The sequence below is a fragment of the Podarcis muralis genome, chromosome 6, assembly GCF_964188315.1.
Source record: "Podarcis muralis chromosome 6, rPodMur119.hap1.1, whole genome shotgun sequence".
Classification (NCBI taxonomy): Eukaryota; Metazoa; Chordata; class Lepidosauria; order Squamata; family Lacertidae; genus Podarcis; species Podarcis muralis.
The window spans coordinates 99,243,223-99,262,702 of NC_135660.1; the positions used below are offsets into that span (position 1 = coordinate 99,243,223).

Sequence of the window (19,480 nt, forward strand, 5' to 3'; positions counted from 1 at the left end):
TGTGTGTGTGTGTGTGTGTGTGTGTGTGAGAGAGAGAGAGAGAGAGAGAGAGAGAGAGAGAGAGAGAGTGGAAAAGGTGAGCTTAGCCTCTCCCCTCCCTTGGCACATGGCATCTGACCCACCCCTGCAGGCTCTGCTTGGGATGACTGGTCTATTGAAGGACATTGAACTAAATTATCAACAGAGGATAATATCCTTTACCTAATTTTGTATAAGAGTTCATACGTACTTGAAACCCAAGGAGAATCAATTTTAAATTATGAGACAACCATCTGAAGTGGAAATAATTATGAAGGAAGAGAATGGAAACTGTGGAGATCAGCTTGGGATAGAAATATTATGCAATTTATTCACCGTTTACTCTGTCTTTCTCAAACAGAAAGATAAACAATTTTCTTGCCATTTACTTGCCTGCTTCTCAAGCCGCACACATAGTCGTCCTTGACCACAGATCTTCCAAATATTACAGTGCTGACATGATCACTGTCACTTGTGGGTGGTGTCTGACGGGTGATGGAAAACCAAATACTTTGGATCTTCAGAACCACAAAGTTTATTGCTTCTGCTTCATCAGAATGTTGTTCATAAGTAGGTTGTTTCATTGAGTTATAAGTAGAGATTATTAGGGCTCTCCATAAATTGATGAAAATAAACATCATTGTAAACATACATGAAGCCTGAAAAAATATCCCTAGCCACAGGTTGGATGAAAAACTAGCCAGTTTAACTGCTCCAAAACAATATGAAACTACAGTCTGGAGGGAAAGAATCCAAGTATGAAAACTCCACTCACTTTGGCCAAATGTTAGGTACCCAAATGATGTGAATACAGAAAAGTATACGGCCGCAAACAGAGTCAAATTAACAAACTCAGGAAAAGCTACTGACATTGTTTTTTCTGCAAGGCGCACATCGTACAAGAATCTGAAATATCGGTATGGTTTCAAAATCAGAAGGAAGACCAAAAAACCTGAAATCATCATGTACAGTTGATCGATTTGAGAAACTACATGGAAGGGAACAAATTGTTCTGGATTAAGTAGATGAAATTCCAACAATGTAAATGCCAGCTTAAATTTCAGTGCAATTAACAACAGAAAAAACATAGAGGTTGTCTTTATTGCAAAGTTATTTACGTTAGTTGCTGTTTGAAGATAACCTATCCTTTCTTGACGTAACATGTTAAATTCATCAGCAAGATAAAAGGCAAGAATATACACTATAACTCCATACACAACCCTCTTAGAGGTGGGTTCATACTCGAAAATAGAGAGTTTGTAAGAATGAACTACCAAACTTGAATTAACGACACCTACATCAGTAGTCTCAAATACGATAGAAATGCTGCAGAATAGATCCACATCTGGATTAAAAGTTGTTAACTCAAAAATCACTGCCCAGGTCCGATTATCAAGCCAGTTGTTTCTTTGCAGATCATCCATCCTCATTGTTGTATTGGGTCGTTGCTCTCCAGGAAAAAAATAAAAGGAATATCCTCCAGGCCCGTATGAATCTACAACACCATATGATTTATATTCCCATTGGTCAATGTCTGACTGGTATGTAAATCCTTGAAAACTGCTGGAGTGCTTGGAAGTTGGTTGATTGGTTGGGATTGTCCATGACCCAAGATAGTTACTTTGATCTTCTGGATCACTGTTATATTTATAGCGGCAGTGGCTTTCACTAATCATATGACCTTGCGCAAAGTTGCGAGCAGGGAAACATTCCTTTTCAGTATTCTTCGCTCTTACTTGCCTCATTCTGGGCAAACCAAGAATTTTAGACCAAGATTCTGAAACATAGGTAGGGTGGTAGTCATTATGTATTAAGGGCAGAAAGACGTTGCTCGTCCACATGTAAATATGCTCCAGCTTGTTTACATCTGATAAACCAAACGAGAATTGATTATATATAGCTTTATTGTAATAAAAAGTGGTGGTGGGTTCTGCGGAAAATGCAGCAATGAAAACACAGGATGAATAGACAAGGTGAATTACGATGTCCTTTACAAACACAAATGCTAAGTGTTGAGCCCTTACTCTTTTCCTCAAGACTATGACTTCATCCTCTGTTAAAGGTTCATATTCCTTGCTGTGTCTAAGTTTGGAAAGATCATGGTGAAGCTTTCTCAGATCTTTCTCATCCACACTTGATTGGATCAGCTTCATATTCTGGTACTGTTCTGTGCTTATCCAGGGGATGTTTTTACAGTATTTGAGACTTATAGTACTCATAGCAGATATGAGAGACAACTTCATGGTTTGCAGCAAAAACACACTCTCAAAAAATGATGTCATGGATGCTATAAACCACTCCATTGATGTTGTAAAGCCATAGGTCAAACCATATAATATAATGAAAGATGAAGAAACTCCAGATATGAGAAAGACCAGTGTCCAAGAGACATATCTGCACCACCATGAAAAGCGTGGCTTTTTATTAAAGAACATGAACTCTGGGTGCAGCGGCTCCTCTTTTTCGAAAGTAGTACTTGTGTCCTGGTCTGTTGCATTATTGTTGCTAGCATTGCTTTCTGATAATGGCAGATGCTGGTCTTTCCCATTTGAATATGCTGATTTGCCTTCTTTCTCAAGGGTTTCAGGCATAAGAGAGGGGCTTCTTTTTGACCCATTTCTCGTGTTATGCAGCAAAGGCTTCTCCTCGGAATATGTAAACAAGATTTGTATGGTCAGTTGTAAAGGAATAGAAAACAAAGCGCTCACAAATCCAATATACATGGATTTCAGATACCGTAGTTGCACTGAAAGAATCTCCCGATCATCTGCACCACTGAAGAACATGATGTTGAATAGCAAATTACACAGCATTATTACTAAGCAACAAGATACCCTTTGTACCCTTGTGAAAGAACCGGTGACAACCTGAGAAAATATTGAGAGCCATATATGATTGTCTTCCAGGTCCTTGGCAAAGCTTATCCAGAAGTAATCCATTTTATCTAAGCTTGATTTTAGGTTTTTAGCAACAATTGATCGTTCTATTTTGCCATCAGCCTTGCCAAGACCTAGCCAGTTTCTACATATAAACAGCCATGATTTTTTAGTGTGCATATTTTGCACTTTGATTCTGCTTAGGAACCAGTTAGGGGAGGAACCCCCGGTGTTGTGCCAGACATGAAGAGAAAGAAGATCCCCTAAATCATATTTAGTAGTTAGGAGAAATGTGTCAACAGCTGCACGAAAGAGAGTTGGAAACTGTGGGTGTTTCAAGTGATGTACATCACTGACACCATTTTTACCTATCAATTCAAGAAAAACGTCTGCTGTGGTTCCTGATCCCAAGCGACTTCCTGTGTATACAGTGACCACATAGCGCACTTTATGGTAGGGGTCATTGTCAGGTAATACTAGTATTTTGTTTTTCCTTTTCAAATCAGCTTTATCTTTGATCATGGCCCAGGTAGTACACAAGATGTAGGCTGAAAAAATGAAAAACACAGCCAGCATTGTCACTGGGTTTGTGTCAAAGTCTGCTGAGAGGACCTTGTTTATATCCAAAGGATTAGGGTACAAAATGAAGCTGCCAGCTACAAATCTGACAGCATGAGAAGCCTCCTGTGATTGGCGTCTACTTCTTGTTGTGCTGTGGGCTTTTGCTTCACAGATGCAGTGTATCTTGGACCAGGTGGTCTGAGAGCCCAGGCGGCACAATCCTTCTTTCCACTGTTTCTGAATGCCATCCATACCTAGACAATTGGGTGTATAAACAGCAATGCGGACAATCTTTCTGGTTTGTCCTCTCACAATTGGGTGTGATTGTAGTACAACTGAAATGTTCCACTTGCTTGCTTTATTGCCTTGGAGTGGAGACTGAAGCAATGACTGAGGAAGACAAAGTATGCGCACAGCCTTAAATGCACAGTTAGTGATGCCAGGATTCATTTCACGTGGTGCTGGAGGTTTGTCATGGAAAACAATATAAGAAGCTATTGGAGAATGGCTGACATTGAGTCCCAGATAGATAGATATGTTGAAAGTAACTTTCATATTGCACAAAATCTGGATAAATACATACTTGAAGTTTCCTTTGACTTCAATACTAAATCCACCAGTTGTTTTGGAAAGCTTTTTATCTGGCCCAATTGTCAGATTAAATGTTGCAAAGTCCTTATTTTTCCTTGCCATGATAACTTCCACCACCTCGGGGGTAACCCCCAAGATATCACCATTAGCTTTGACTCCTACCATTTTGAATCCAGTCACTACTGTATGAATATCTGCTGCATCTGCCATCCAAGGGAAGGGATTCTCTTCAAACACATAATGCACTGTGGAAACCACAGCATCTGCTGGTAACTTAATGTGGTTCTCCTGCTTCAGCTGAGGATAAAAGTAGTTCTTGCATTGTCTTCCCTTAGAGAAAGTCCTAGAAACCTCCCACTTTTCACCTTTCCATAAGTGAATTGACCAGTTTTTAGCTTCCATATTAGTTTCATGTTCCCCAGGGACTTTACCTTGTAAGATAAGGTCAGCTAATATTCCTGTCACAGAAATTATTTCTTTAATTGCATTGACATTGACATTTCTATGGTTTAAGAGAGAAGCACTCAACACATTGGACAAGCCAGTAAATATACCATTGCCAAGGACTTCTGCTTCCTGAGACCCTAGATCTTTGTCCCTGAGCCTTTTAAGAGTTTCAGTGGCCTCTTTTAGTGTTCTGACCGCAAACAGTTGTGCTTTCCTATTAACTTCATTAGCATCCTGTGTCACTTGACAAATACTTGAGACCGTTTGGGCTATCATCTGTATTTCAGTCAAAGGAATCACTGCAGACACATTAAGGAGGATTTCCCGCAAATCAGTTTTAGAGCCTTGACTGGTTGGCAAAGTCTCAATATTATTTAATACAGAGGCCACCATATAGGTAAGAAAGCCTATATTAAAGTAATCTTTAGTTTCAAGGAAAAAGGACATAGGGCCACTTTCCCCACTGATTAAACCATACAGTTCACGGAGAAGAACAGTTGGTTTACTTCTTGGATTATAAACATTTGCTTCCAAAGTTACTTCAGAAAATACTCCATGGGCATCAGATACTTGAACATATATGTTTAAGGCATACTTTTTAGAGGGAATACCAGCAGGGAGAAATGATGGAGGGGTTTTTTGCTGATGACCCATATACACTATTATTCCAAATGTATTATTTTGTGCAGAAGATATTGCAGTCATTTTTGTTAGATCTGAATGTGCTATCACTTTGTATGTCAGAGGTCCATTTTTTTCTTCAAATCCAGTACACTGGACAATGAATTTTGTACGGAATGCTATGCCTTCCCTTGGATAAATGATACATTTTCCAGTCTGAGGTGGAGAGCTAACATAAAATGAATGCCTATAAACAGCTGATTGTTTTCCCTTTGTGCTTACTTTCAGGCTAAGAGTATAGAATTTGTCTTCCATGTATCTGAATGCCAATGAATTTATATGCATGTATGGCTTTGATCTCCCAGTTGTAGTTTTGGAAGCCCAATCAAAATGTATTTCCTTAGAGTTTGCTGAAAGAAGTGACCAAAGGTAGACTGTTTGACTAGTTTTTGCACAATTTAGACATCTTGCGGACAGAATGAATCGCTCTGTTACTTTGATGGTTTTCCCACAATTTTCTAAACAAGTGGCATCCAGTATTGGTACAGAACCAGGCAGCACATGAACTGTTTGGAATGCATGGGCTGATTTGTGCTGCTTCAGAATTACTAGAATAAAATAATATTTTGAGTTTGCCTGAAATGTATTAGGTTCTACTTTTTGAACTGGAGCACTTGAATGTGTCCAGCGTATATCTACTTGATTTGGACAGCATTTTCCCTCTGGGCTCAACCTCATTGTCGAATAGTCCAATTCCCGTTTGGTGCAATACCAATTAAAGGTGATACCTTCAAGGGGGTTGGCTGAATAAGGATCAGAAGAAGCAGATGCATCCAAAGTCCAATGATCAGAAACACCAACTGTCCGGAACAAACCACCAGCTATGGTTGCTACCAGGTCATTTTCTAGAATTTGGAGAAATACTGAATCAGACTCCATGATTTTTATATTATATGCAGGAAGGTACACTGTCATGGTCATATTTACATGATGAAAGCCATAAAATAACACATTTCTAGGTATATGAAATATGATTCCACTTGTATTTATCTCATCAGGTAGCTTAAGAGGATTTGGCCAGTCTGGAATAGAATATGCAGCTTCAAGGCTATAGATTTTCCACAGTATATCTATATCTGCACTTGTCCTGCACTGTGCCTTTGCAGTTGCTTGCAAGGTAATTGCTGACTCTCTCTTATAATGTATGATTGGATCAGAGAAATCGGGTTTATGGATTATAGCTGTCAGTTCATGACAGTAACTTTGCTGACAGGCCACTGTTGGGTGTAGGACCTTTGACGCGAAAGTATTGATACTGGCTTTTAAAACAGCGCGTGCAAGTCCACTTTTGCTGCAATTCACTTTGGCTACAAAGCCCATGTATTGTGAAGGACGGATAGATAAAACAGAGGGAGGGAGAAAATGGGCAGCATCTTTGACACCGTTACTGTAAGAATAAGTGTTGTTCCAAAGGAGGTACTCTTTCCTGGAATTAAAAAGTTGAAGGTTAAAGACCCACTCACACTGTAGCAGTGGATGTTGCACGGGAATAAACCACACAATATAGACTAAACTTTTGTCAGGAGAATGTCCATTGAAAACGTGAACTTCAATATCTTTTTCTCCTAGAGACCTGAACAAAGTCCCTTTCCGATTCAGATACACATGGATGCTGAACTTGGACAATTGCAGCTGCATGAATTCAACAATGATCAGGTAACAGAGGCTCTGCTCCTCGTAAAAGATATAGTGGGAGCTGTAGCCCTTCCTAGTGGTGGTAGTAGTGCTGTCTTCCTGTGTAGAATAGTACAATCCCAGTGTATGGCTAAAAATGTAGATGCCTCTTCTAGTTTTCTGTGGATTGAGTGTGAGATAAGTTGCGGCTCCGGTGCTTGCTCTGAAAATCAAAGTCTCATTAAAGAAATCAAGTTTTCCCGCCAGTTGTTCAGGCATCTTCTCATTAGTACGAAAATAGACACTGGCCACCACTTTCTCCCTGGAATTTTGTGGTTTGCGAACAGCACAGAAATCACTTTGCAGAGCAAAAGGATTATATCTGTAGGAGTCAGACCATTCCTCCACACCTTGCAAATCCACCAGTGTGTAAGCTGTTATTTTGGAGCTGAGGGGTTGGAGAGTCCATGAAAGATTGAGGGTCCTATGAGGAAGGCTGAGCAGTGTGGAGGAGGTGCTGAACACATGGAGCAGAGTAGGCTGCACATAGAAGCTCAGGCTACGTCCAAGTGGAGGCCCATTCTCAATATGGAGTGAAGCGGTGTAGAATCCATGGAGGTGGTAGCGTACAGTTATGTAGTAGCTGTAATATGATGTACACGCTTGGTGCATTTCTGCATGAGGATAAACAGTAGGTGCAAGTGGCTCGCTATAGAGGTTGCTGGGGATGAGGAGGTCTTCAGGAATACCCCCTTGACTCTTGAAGCGGTAACTCCAGGTGGAACTCTTGAGGCGTGCACACCAACCCAGCTGCACTGGTTGCCACTCATGAATAGGTAAAGTACGTGGCGAGAGAAGGAAAAGACGGACATCCTGCCTGGAAATTTCAATTGTCAGGTTCTTATGAGCACATGTGGCTACATGGCACGAAACAGATACACACTGCACTGTGATACGAATAGAAGCCCATGGTGGATGGAGGCCTCCCCGAGTCAGAGCTGCACCTAACACCAGCTCACCTGACCAGCGATTTGTATTCTTTACCAAGATGGAGTCTTGGTACCACTGACAGTGAGGAGGGGGTAGGGTGTCCAGCTTTCCCTCCTTGATCTCTGAAGGCAGACTTTGGGCTCTTGAATACTTCAGGGCAATTCTCTCATCCCAGAAGCATGAAACACGAAGTTCATTGTCATGCTTCTGATAGACACGGTGTTGTGGGTTTGAGCAGGTGACCAACAGTGGGGGTGGTAGAAAACGAAAGGGTGCAGCAGCTGTTGCATACTGAGAACAGTAACAGAAGAGGAAGACAAGAAGCATCTTTGGTCTGATGGTTCAGGGGCAGCAGCTGACGACCAGCACCAACAGTTCCACACACACAATAATTGTGTTAATTCTAGAATCTTTTACCTGTTGCCCCAAGCAACTAAGGTTCACGTGCAATACAGAAGTAACATTTCTTTCTTTATATTCCTGATTCCTCTTCAATATATATATAAAACAAGTTGATCTTGATCTTTTTAAATATAAAGCAATGTTTGTGCTGAACAAATGAATAAAAGGTTATGTATATTTGCTTGAATAAATTGCTGGCTGTTTGCATTTTAGAAATTCCATAGGCTATTATTTTGCCTTCACTGATTTGAAAGTAGCATGCAGTAATATCGATAGACTCCCACTGGGTCAGAAATTATAAACAGTAATATAGTCGCCTATTTCCTATACATCAGTACAGTGGTACCTCGGGTTAAGTACTTAATTCGTTCCAGAGGTCTGTTCTTAACCTGAAACTGTTCTTAACCTGAAGCGCCACTTTACCTAATGGGGCCTCATGCTGCTGCCGCGCCGCCAGAGCACGATTTCTGTTCTCATCCTGAAGCAAAGTTCTTAACCTGAAGTGTATGTAACCTGAAGCATATGTAACCTGAGGTACCACTGTATAGGTTAAAATTACCTAGAAAATATAGACACTTGTTAGCATCAGCAAGAATATATATTGACATTTCTAAATTTAATTTTTATATGAATGATATGGCTAAAGTTTTAGATGAGTTGAAATTCGCTCCTGTTGCTATTTTGTATCAAAAGTTGTTATTACTGATGTATTTCTTTTATCCATGATTTGATTATGGATGAGGAAGCCGAGTTGGTTTGCATTATCAAGACCTGTCTGGATGAGCACGGTGGAGATGGTCTCACCCTGCTTCGCCCACCTGGGTATTCAGTGGAGCACTGGGCACACTCTGGCGTCAGATAGAATTTACTGTAGTCCATAGGAATTGTTTCTCTCTCCAGGCTTTGCCCTGCTTGAATGGAGACCTAGAGGGCTTGTGCCTGGCACTGGACAGTTGGTACAGATTAAGGATTCTGCCTCACTGCCCAGCAGTCTCCCTGCCTGAGCTGACAGAGATAGTCTTGGAGGTGGAGTTGAGGACTCCAAGACTGTTGGTTCCATTAATTCTGGGGCGGCTCAGAACCTTATGGCTGCTATGCTGAAGTCCTGGCTGACTTGTGGAATACACAAATGCCCTTGGGCCATGATCACTCCTCTGTGCCCTCTCCTGCTTTACCTTCTTCTTTTTCTTCTTTGATCACTTGTAGCAGAGTAAGATTGTCTTCCATGAAGACAGTATTAACAGTGAGTCCGTTATGGGGTTTTGGAAGATGCCTGTGCATGAATCAGATCAGTGCATGCTGACCACCACACAGTCTTTGCAGTAAGGCTCTGTTACGATAGCATGCTGCAGCCTTCATTTGCCTTCACAGCCATTGTAACATGTCACTTATCTTCTGCCTATTTTGCCATTGAGGACTTCCTGGATCATTCTTTGTCTAGTGCAGGGATAGGCAACCTAAGGCCCTAGGGCCAGATGCGGCCCAATCACCTTCTAAATCTGGCCCGCAGATGGTCCGGGAATCACTGTGTTTTTAAATGAGTAGAATGTGTCCTTTTATTTAAAATGCATCTCTGGGTTATTTGTGGAGCATAGGAATTCGTTCAGTCCCGCCCCCCCCCCCAAATAGTCCCCCCCCCAAGGTCTGAGGGACAGTGGATTAACCCACGGCTGAAATAGGTTGCTGACCCCTGGTCTAACTCTTTCCCCTTGACCTTACCGCCTTGGGTGACTCCGGACGGCTTCGCTCACAAGGGTCATAGGAACATTCAAGCCCCCTCCCCATGACAAGGTGATGCTCCTGCTTTGTAGAGCCCATCTGGCTTCTTGCTATACATCAGAGCTAGGGAAATTAAACAAGTTGAGGGACATGAAATATACTCAGAGGCGAGAGTGGATTTCATGCTCTTTATTCAGCTCATAGTGGTGAGGAGGAATGAAAGCCCCCCCCCCCCAAATCTGCTTTATATACATTATTTACACAGTGGACCGCACGTGATTGGCTAATTCCGGGATTCTCCTGTAGGCCAATCAGGTTGTGGATTCACTTCCACCTGGAGCTGGATTGGGTGGCTCCTGCAGACCAATCATACTGCTGCATTGTTCTAGGACCAATCAGACTGCTGCATTCTGAATCCTATTGTTCTAGGACTGATCAGACTGCTGCATTTTGGATCCTATTGTTCTAGGACCAATCAGACTGCTGCATTTTGGATCCTATTCAACTCAGTACATAACAGGACAGATGTAAACAGGGCTTTTTTCAGCCGGAATATGCCAGAACTCAGTTCCAGCAAATCTCAGGCAGCGTTCAAAATTAGCTGGGTGCCAGCCTTTTGTGAGGAAATGGAGGTGTCCAGGCGCCAGGTCAGTGCCTAATGTCTCCACCTGGCCAGGCTGGTGTGGCTGCAATGTCGTGCCAGCCAGCTGGTGTGCACAGCACCAAAAGACTCACTCCCGCTCCCCAGCTGAAAGAGCCCCCATCCCGCTCCTGCTTGCAGGCCAGCAGCCTCAGGCAGCCCCACTCTGCAAGCCACAGATGGGGTGGCTTTGCACCCTGGGCCTTGCAGACTTCGCCCCCCCAGTCACACATCAGGTTCTGTGCACTTGCCGCCTGTTCTATCTTGGGGGGGGGAGGCGAGCGGGAAGAAAGAGGTAGCTCATCTGCCCCCATGCCAGCAAAGGAAGCCAAGGAGCCCCACGGAAAGAGAGATGGGCTGGCTCATCTGGGGAGCTGAGCGCTAGGCCTGCAAAGCGCTGGGCTGAAAGCGCCTCAGCTCCTGTGGGGAGAGCTGAGGTGGTTTATAGCCAAACCATGATGTTTGGCTGATGATACATTGTGATGTTGAAAACCTGACATTGCCTAACCCCACCCCCACCCCCCAGTTATGCATTTGCAGCAAGTCACACTGGCATCACACAATGCTCACAACTTTCTAGTTTCACCCTGAAAAGGCCACCGAGTGATGGGCCACTGTATTCCTTCCCCTACTCCGATGGGGGTCTGACCTTGAAATCCAGACGGGTCAGGGAGAGGATGAAGGCCTCTGCGACTCTGTGACAGAATAGCAGGCCATTGCTACAAAAAGGGAACAAAAGAAGCTTCCCTAACACCATTGATGAGGTCGTTATTTCCACCAGAGCAAAGCCTGAGCGGAAGCCATGAGCTCGTTCCCCCCCCCAAGAATCCCGAGAGGTACACGTGTATGCACCACACATTTGAAACAAGTAGGCGCGCACCTACATTCTCGGCACACTTAAGAAATTAAAGTGGCCCAAATCTAAATGCTTTCCGTTTAAGACACGTGCCCCAAACTGGGCAATAAAATATGCACTTCCTCTAAAAATAAAAAGGGAGCATCCTCGCAAGCCAGGCAAAGCCAGTCAGCTGGCAGCCCAGGCGCGGCTGGGGCTCTCACGGCCCCTCGGGCAGCCGGGCGCCTCCCCGCGCCCCCCGCGCCCGGCCAGCCCCCCGAGGACGCGGGCAGCCAGGCTCGCTCCTCCGGCAAAGCCCCTCTTTCGAGAGGGAGTCGCCAGGGGGCGCCGCAACCTCGCCTTTCGCTCCTCCGTGTTCTTTTCCGACGCCCGTTTCCGGATTCGGGGCGGCGGCTCCCGGGGCGGAGAGCGAAGCCCGTCTTCTCGGAGGGAACATGGCGCGTCTCCGCGACTGCAAGGTGAGTGGCGCGGCTCCTCCCGGCATTACAGTTCCGGGGTGAGAAATGGGGGGCGAAGGCGCGGAGAGAGAGCGGGGGAAAGGGAGAAGGTTGGCTTTGCCTGCAGCGCGGCTTGGTGGCCAGGGTCCCGCTGCGCTTCCTCGAGAGAAAGAGCAGGTGTTCTTTACGCCGTGGAAATGGGAAACTTTCAACAGGAGCCCTTTGGAAATGCTTTATTTGATGCGACTCAGAAGCAAGTCCTGTTGAATTCAACGGCGCTTACTCCCAGGAAATGGGGCTAGGATCGCAGCCTCAATCTGCTCAATGCAGTAATGATTTTGAATCTTTGTAAGTTGTATAATCTACGTTCAGAAACATAAAGGTTTCACAATGCAGCTGTTAACTAAAAAGGCAGAGATAAAACACAGCATACTGGAAAATTAAACAGTGGTAAAAGTCCGTGGACATAAAATGTGTTTGTGTTTGGTCATAATTTCTTCCTCAAACCTGCAGAGACAATAGGATAATTGCATGAACTATGTCAGGGCATTTTCACTTGAGGCTCAAAGGTTCTCTTGTCATCTGGTTATACATTGACCAAAATGCTCACTGACACATTTCCTTCTCATGATGACACTGTAATAGCAGAAGAGAGATTTTAGAGGCTCTGTGGGAAAATGCATTGTTGAACCTTAATACGGTTAATGTTCTTAAACTCCTCAGTTTTAGGTATGATGGGAAAGTCAGATGGATTGCTTTGGTGGGCGTGATGGTGGGCAGGGCTTCTTCCAGACCAGCCCCATCTTCTGCCTCTTGCCCCTGGGCCCTCTCTCTGCCCGCTGGTGCCTGAGTTTGCTTCTTTCCTCCTCCCTCCCTTTCCCCTTGGCTGCAGCGCTTGTGGGATTGTAAACCTGCAGACTGAAGCTGTCTTGTTTTAATTGATTGTATTCAAGTTTCTATGGGAGCCTTTTTTGGCTGAAGAGCAAGGGTACAAATGCTCTAAATTATTTTTTTTATTTATTAAATTTCAATACCACCCTTCATCTGAGGATCACAGGACAGTTAACAATTCATGTATTTATTAAACTGCTTCGAGATTTTACTACACTCAAGCAGTATATAAAATTTAAGTGTGTGTGTGTAAAATTTTTTAAGTGTTTTTCTGTTATGACTTCAGAGTTTCCAGAATGTTAATATTTCTACATCAGAGATAAAGTAAGCAGTGTCTTATGCCTTCCAGGCCTGGCAGGATGCGGGACTTCTTCTTTCAACCACAAGTAATGAGGCCTGTAAAATGTATGATGCTGCCCTGACTCAGGTAGGAATGAAGAAGAGATTATGGCACATAAAAACAATATTTATTCTAATGGATTACCTTTTGTAAATATTAGATACGTTTTCCCATATATTTTGGAGGGGTGAAATAAGAAAATTGCAATTACAAAGGGGCTGTGTTAGTCTTTCAGGTGTGAAGGGAAAATTCATATCAATAAAGGGAAAATAAAGATCCCCTTTAGTGATAAAATTCCCTTTAGTTTGCTTTTGCTATGCTCTCAAAAAGTATGAAGAAAGGTGAAGGCAATGGCTGTTTGATAGATGAATATTTTTATTACATTAACATACCACCTTAATCTTCTGAGGAACTCAAGGTGGTGCACCTGGTTCCCCTCCTCCCCATTTCATCCTCCTCACAACCACCCTGGGAGATGGCAGCTGGGCCTGGTCACCCAGTGAGCTTCATGACTAGCTGGGGATTTCAACCCTGGTCTCCCAGGGTCTGGATGAGTGGAGTGAGCAGGAGCATTGCAGTCCTCAGCTGTTTAAGGCTCTATATTTCAAAACCAACACTTTGAATTCAGCACAGAAACTAATTGGCAGCCAGTGCAGTCAAGCCCAAGCCAGGATTGGCATTCTATGCTCAAACTCGTCTTGCTCTGGTGAGCAACGTAACCCCCAAATTCTGCACCACCTGAAGTTTCTGAACCATCTTCAGAGACAGTCCCAGTTTTCCTCCACTTGCATTCAGGCCTCGCTGTAGCTTGTCTCATTGTCCTAAGTTCTGGACTATACCAAGGAGCCAAGCAGGCTCTGTGAAATAAGAGAAGTTGCTCATGAACTATAATGTCAGCAGCCTGACCCATTCAGATGTTCCAGAGGTTGGTCAGGACTTTGACAAGAGAACCAGTCATAGTAACTGGAAAACCCCCCAGAATCACCTTGAAACCCACTGGATCCATCAGTCTCCAAGGGCAGACCATCCTAATAAGTCCCCTGGCTCTGCAGAGGAGAAAAGGTGCTGAAAAGGCAGTGATCTGACCTTGACAAGGAACTGATGTCCATATCCTCCACTTTCAGATCAAATTATTATTATTAATAATTTATACCCCTCCCATCTGGCTGGGTTTCCCCAGCCACTCTGGGTGGCTCCCAATAGAATATTAAAAACACAATAAAACATCAAACATTAAAAACTTATCTGAACTGGGCTGCCTTCAGATATTATCTAAAAGTCAGGCAGTTGTTTATTTCCTTGACATCTCATGGGAGGGTGCCACTACCGAGAAGGCCCTCTACCTGGTTCCCTGTAACCTCACTTCTCGCAGTGAGGGAACCGCCAGAAGGCCCTCAGCGCTGGACTTCAGTGTACAGAATGGACGATGGGGGTGGAGACGCTCCTTCGGGTATAAAAACGTTCCTGACCGGTTGAGAAATCAAGGTTCAGTGTGTGGCCTGCCACATGCAATGCACCAATGACATGTTGAACCAGCCCCATGATGGTCGTGGCAGCCATGAAGTCCTAAGCCACCCCAGAGACAGTTGCTTCAGTATGGCTGTTGGAAGTCCCTCAAAACCAGCAGTCTGGGAGCGCTCAACACTGCCTTTAAAACCATCTCTGTCAGCTCAGGCAGGGAGACTGCTTGGCAGCGAGGCAGGTGGTAAACCAGCAGAATCCCCTTTTCTGTCCTGGTTGTCCAGTGCCAGGAACACACGCTCTAGATTTCCCACCAAGTGTACAAACAGCCTGGAGAGAGAGGGAGAGAAAAATCTCTGGACCACAGTATCTCCTCCTCCCCAGCACTCAAATCTGTCCTGATGCTGCTGCCCTAAGTACCTTTAAAGCCCTATACAGCCTAGGACCCTCGTACCTACGGGACCGCCTCTCCTGGTATGTCCCACAGAGAAATTTACGGTCTGCAAATAAAAACATCTTGAAGGTCCCAGGCCACAGAGAGGTTAGGCTGGCCTCAACCAGAGCCAGGGCTTTCTCGGCTGCGGCTCCAATCTGGTGGAACGCTCTGTCACAAGAGACTAGGGCCCTGCAGGACCTGACAAGACAGAGCTGTTCCACCAGGCCTTTGATCAGGGCACAGCCTGACCCCCTCCTCTGGCAATCTGCACAGAATGTGGCTTAATGGTTGCCATTAATTTGATTTTAATTAATTTTATAATGAATGTTTTTAGAATGTTGGATTATTTTGATTGTTGTTAGCCGCCCTGAGCCCAGCTTCAGCTGGGGAGGGCGGGACATGCTGCAGTCAAGTCAGGAACAATATTTTTTGCCCTTCTTGCCTTTGCAGGGAAATGCAGTGCTCTGCCCCCAGTAGTATCTTAGTTCCCGGAATCATGAACTCAACTCAGGAATAATTGGACTTATCTGTCCCAGAGACTGGAATAACAGAATTAAAGTTGGTTAGTAGTTCTGAATTCTGTATACTGTATTAATGGAACTAAGAAAATCACCTTAAGAATATTCCCATGGATTGCCACATGAGCCAGAAGCGGAAATATATTAAATTTGTTTTCTGCTTAATGTAAGATTTGCTTGCATGAGATGATGAAAAGAAACTTATCTCTTCTTGAATTCTTAACCAGTGTATTGTTTGTATTTGTTACAGTATGTGACCTGGAAAAATGATAATAGTTTAGGGGGCCTTGAAGGAACTTTCTCAAAACTACAGGCAGCTGACCCTAATTTTTGTAAGTAACAAAACGACTTCAGTGCATCTTTGTGTGCCCTAACGTTGTTTCCTTGTAGAAAAGTATTGGCCAAAAAAGTGTGTGTGAGAGAGAGAGAGGGTGGTGGGGAGAGGAAGGGAGGGAGGTGCAATGCTTATTTTCTTTGGGACCACCAATGCCCATAATGGTTGAACTCAGTCTCCTGCTGGCCCCTGGGCTCACCTGCCTGCCCATCCTCTCTCCTTCAGAAACTTATGCATTCAACTTTTAGTCACCTGAGATTTGTCATTTCATCTGAACAGAAAAACTTCTCTTAACACTATATATGGTTACTTTAAAATAAACTTGCATTGTAAGCCATGATTTGAATCTAGATTGGCCAGTTTCTCACCATAGTCGGATCTTAAGTTTTGTTTTTCTTTAAAAAATAAGAAGAAAAGCTAATGTTTCTAGTCTTCATGGGTTCAAATATATGGTGAAAAATACTTTGGATGTGTTTCTTGGAGGTAAATGGATAGAACTTTTTTTTTTTTACCTGGCCACCTTCTCTGTATTGAAACCAGGCAGGTTCCCTTACGTTACTCTTTTTGGAACCTGTCGAAAACATTTCTGTTTATGCAAGCCTATCCACATATGTAAACATTGAGGTTAAAACACATCTTTTTAACCTATTGTTGATTTGAACTATCTTTTTTATTTAAATACCTGTTTTTAACAGTCTTTTATTGATATTTTTAATGTTTTGTTTTTATTCTTTGTAAACCACATAGAGGTTCATTACAATCAGGCTGTCTGTATAGTTGAGAAAATAAAGAAATATGTTTGAGGAACAACCTATTATATAACTAAAAGATGACTATAGCTTTTATTTGTTGAGGGCCCCCTTTTCTTGGGCAATCTTTGAGGGCTGCATGCCCGAGCCCAAAGCAACTGGGAGCGCTCCCTTCTCGCTTTCTTCCTCTCTCCCTCTTTCTGCCCCCCCTTTCTCTCCCTGCCCACCAAGGAGATGCCAGTGGACACACAGATCACTCCTGTAATAAGTCTGAATTAATAATTTCCAGAGGGCTTGCCACCCTTTCACTCCATCACTCCATCAGTTTTGACTTCGTCCCCACTCCTCTCCTTCCAGGCTCCTCCTAAGCTGCATGAAATTAGGTAAAGGACTGCAGGTTTTGTCCACTGATATAATCTTTTACGTAAAGTTTTTACTTCTGACTTTATCTGCAGTAATGGGTCATGTGATTGCTAATGGTTTGGTTCTGATCGGTACTGGGAGTTCACCTCGACTTGACAGAAAACTAGATGGTGCAATAAAGAAAATGGTGGCATTGTCACAGTCTCAGCCATTGACTGAACGAGAGAAATTACACGTTTCTGCATTGGAGCTCTTTGCTAATGGGTAAGTCCTTGGTTTTTAGGCAGTGAAGTTGGAAAGCTTTTTTTTTGCCTTTTCTGTAAAAACTAGCTCTCAAAATCTGCAGAACAAGCAGCTTATTTTCATTTTCTCAGGGGCAATTTCTGTTGTAAAAAACTTGATTTGGTGTACCTGCCAGTGCTATTTTTCTAGAAAAGGAAGTGCTAGAACTCACCACGAACACCTCCCTCATTCTCTTGCAGTGACATTGGCGCCCACCTGAGAGGTGCCAGAACTGAGTTCTGGTGAGTTCTGGCTGAAAAAAAGCCCTGGTACCTGCCCTCCCTACTTTCCTTTAAAACATTTCTGATTTTGCTTTTTTTCCTTTGACAAACAATAGCTTTTGCAACATCTACCCTTGGACCTAAGGCATAATGTTATATATATATTTCAAAAATTTTATTAATTTTCCACATTTTTAAACACAAATCAAAACTGAACTTAGTCCAATATTAATATCATAGTTAAATGACTTCCTCAAATTTCCTAGACTGAATTTCATTATATATCATTGTAACGCTTTTCCAATAGTTTCTCATAAAATTTGTTGTTGTTGTTTAGTCGTGTCCGACTCTTCGTGACCCCATGGACCAGAGCACGCCAGGCACTTCTGTCCTCCACTACCTCCCGCAGTTTGGTCAAACTCATTGTGGTAACCTCGAAAACACTATCCAACCATCTCGTCCTCTGTCGCCCCCTTCTCCTTGTGCCCTCCATCTTTCCCAGCATCAGTGTCTTCTCCAGTGAGTCTTCTCTTCTCATGAGGTGGCCAAAGTACTGGAGCCTCAGCTTCACGATCTGTCCTTCCAGTGAGCACTCAGGGCTGATTTCCTTGAGAATGGATGTGTTTGATCTTCTTGCAGTCCATGGGACTCTCAAGAGTCTTCTCCAGCACCATAATTCAAAAGCATCAATTCTTCGGCGATCAGCCTTCTTTATGGTCCAGCTCTCACTTCCATACATCACTACTGGGAAAACCATGGCTTTAACTATACGGACCTTTGTTGGCAAGGTGACGTCTCTACTTCTCAAGATGCTGCTTAGGCCTGTCATTGCCCTTCTCCCAAGAAGCAGGCGTCTTTTAATTTCGTGGCTGCTGTCACCATCTGCAGTGATCATGGAGCCCAAGAAAGTAAAATCTCTCACTGCCTCCATTTCTTCCCCTTCTATTTGCCAGGAGGTGATGGGACCAGTGGCCATGATCTTCGTTTTTTTGATGTTGAGCTTCAGACCATATTTTGCGCTCATAAAATTTACTTACTCCTTAACATCTTTGTCTCTTTTCATCTTAACTTTAAACGTATTGTTTTATAATTTCACATATTTAAGTCCTTAGCCTATCTGTTATTTTGCAAGTATTTCTATTTAATTTATCTTAGCATATTTCGATAAATGGTCTTTAAATTTCTTCTATTCTTCCTGATGTTCCTCCTCCTTCTGGTCACTGATTCTTCCAGTCAGGTCGGCTAGCTCCGAAAAGTCCATCATCTTCATCTGCCATTCCTCCACTGTTGAAATTTCTTGTGTTTTCCAATTTTTGGCTAATAAAATTCGAGTTGCAGTTGTGGCATACAAAAACAGTCTAGCATCTTTTTGGGGCAATTCCAAGCCTATTATTCCAAGAAGAAAGGCCTCTGGTTTCTTAACAAATGTATATTTCAACATTGTTTTCAACTCATTATAAATCTTCTCCCGGAAGTCTTTCACCTTGGGACAGGTCCACCACATATGGTAAAAGGTACCCTCCTTTTCATTTCCAGCATAGATTATCACTATTGTGATAAATCTTTGCTAACTTTACAGGAGTCAAGTACCATCTATACATCATTTTCATTATATTTTCCTTTAACATTGTACATGCAGTGAACTTGACCCCTTTCCTCCACAACCTTTCCCAATCTTCAAACATTATGTTATGTCCCACATCTCTTGCCTAATCTATCATCACGGATTTAACTTGTTCATCCTTTGTATGCCACTCCAACAATGAATTATACATGTTAGACAAATTTTAACTTTAGAATCTAACAACTTCGTTTCCAATTTAGTTTTTTCCAAAGCAAAACCATTTTTCTTATCTATTTTGTACAATTCATTAATCTGGTTATAATGTAACCAATTTATTTTATCTTTGATTTGGTCAAATGGTTTTCATTTAAATCCTTCATTATCTTCCAATAACAAATCTGAATATCTCAACCACTTGGATTCCATATTTGTCTTTTTCTGGTCCTTTGCCTCCATTGGCGAAAGCCATCTGGGTGTTTTCCTTTCTAG

General features: G+C 43.0%; 2 protein-coding genes across 3 annotated transcripts in view; one reads left to right on the forward strand and one right to left on the reverse strand.

The window, feature by feature from the left end:
- Nucleotides 1-255: 255 nt before the first annotated feature.
- On the reverse strand, nucleotides 256-9,813 carry LOC114596770 (polycystin family receptor for egg jelly-like). The gene has a single exon (XM_028728503.2). The coding sequence runs from the start codon at nucleotides 8,103-8,105 to the stop codon at nucleotides 372-374; it is 7,734 nt and encodes a 2,577-aa protein (XP_028584336.2). The 5' UTR covers nucleotides 8,106-9,813; the 3' UTR covers nucleotides 256-371.
- Nucleotides 9,814-11,595: 1,782 nt separating this feature from the next.
- The window catches only part of TTC38 (tetratricopeptide repeat domain 38), a 34,822-nt gene continuing 26,937 nt past the window's right edge, over nucleotides 11,596-19,480 (forward strand). Inside the window, exons 1-5 of one of the 2 annotated variants that reach the window (XM_077930807.1) lie at nucleotides 11,791-11,853; nucleotides 13,073-13,150; nucleotides 15,411-15,522; nucleotides 15,729-15,810; nucleotides 17,017-17,188. In XM_077930807.1, the coding sequence (XP_077786933.1) occupies nucleotides 17,019-17,188 (170 nt within the window). In that variant the 5' untranslated portion in view covers nucleotides 11,791-11,853; nucleotides 13,073-13,150; nucleotides 15,411-15,522; nucleotides 15,729-15,810; nucleotides 17,017-17,018. Of the gene's footprint in view, nucleotides 11,854-13,072; nucleotides 13,151-15,410; nucleotides 15,523-15,728; nucleotides 15,811-17,016; nucleotides 17,189-19,480 lie in introns of both variants that reach the window. The other variant, XM_077930806.1, reaches the window with a different exon arrangement.

Excerpts from the sequence above, each read along its gene's own strand:
- LOC114596770 (XM_028728503.2), bottom strand. The coding sequence starts at position 8,105 with ATGCTTCTTGTCTTCCTCTTCTGTTACTGTTCTCAGTATGCAACAGCT.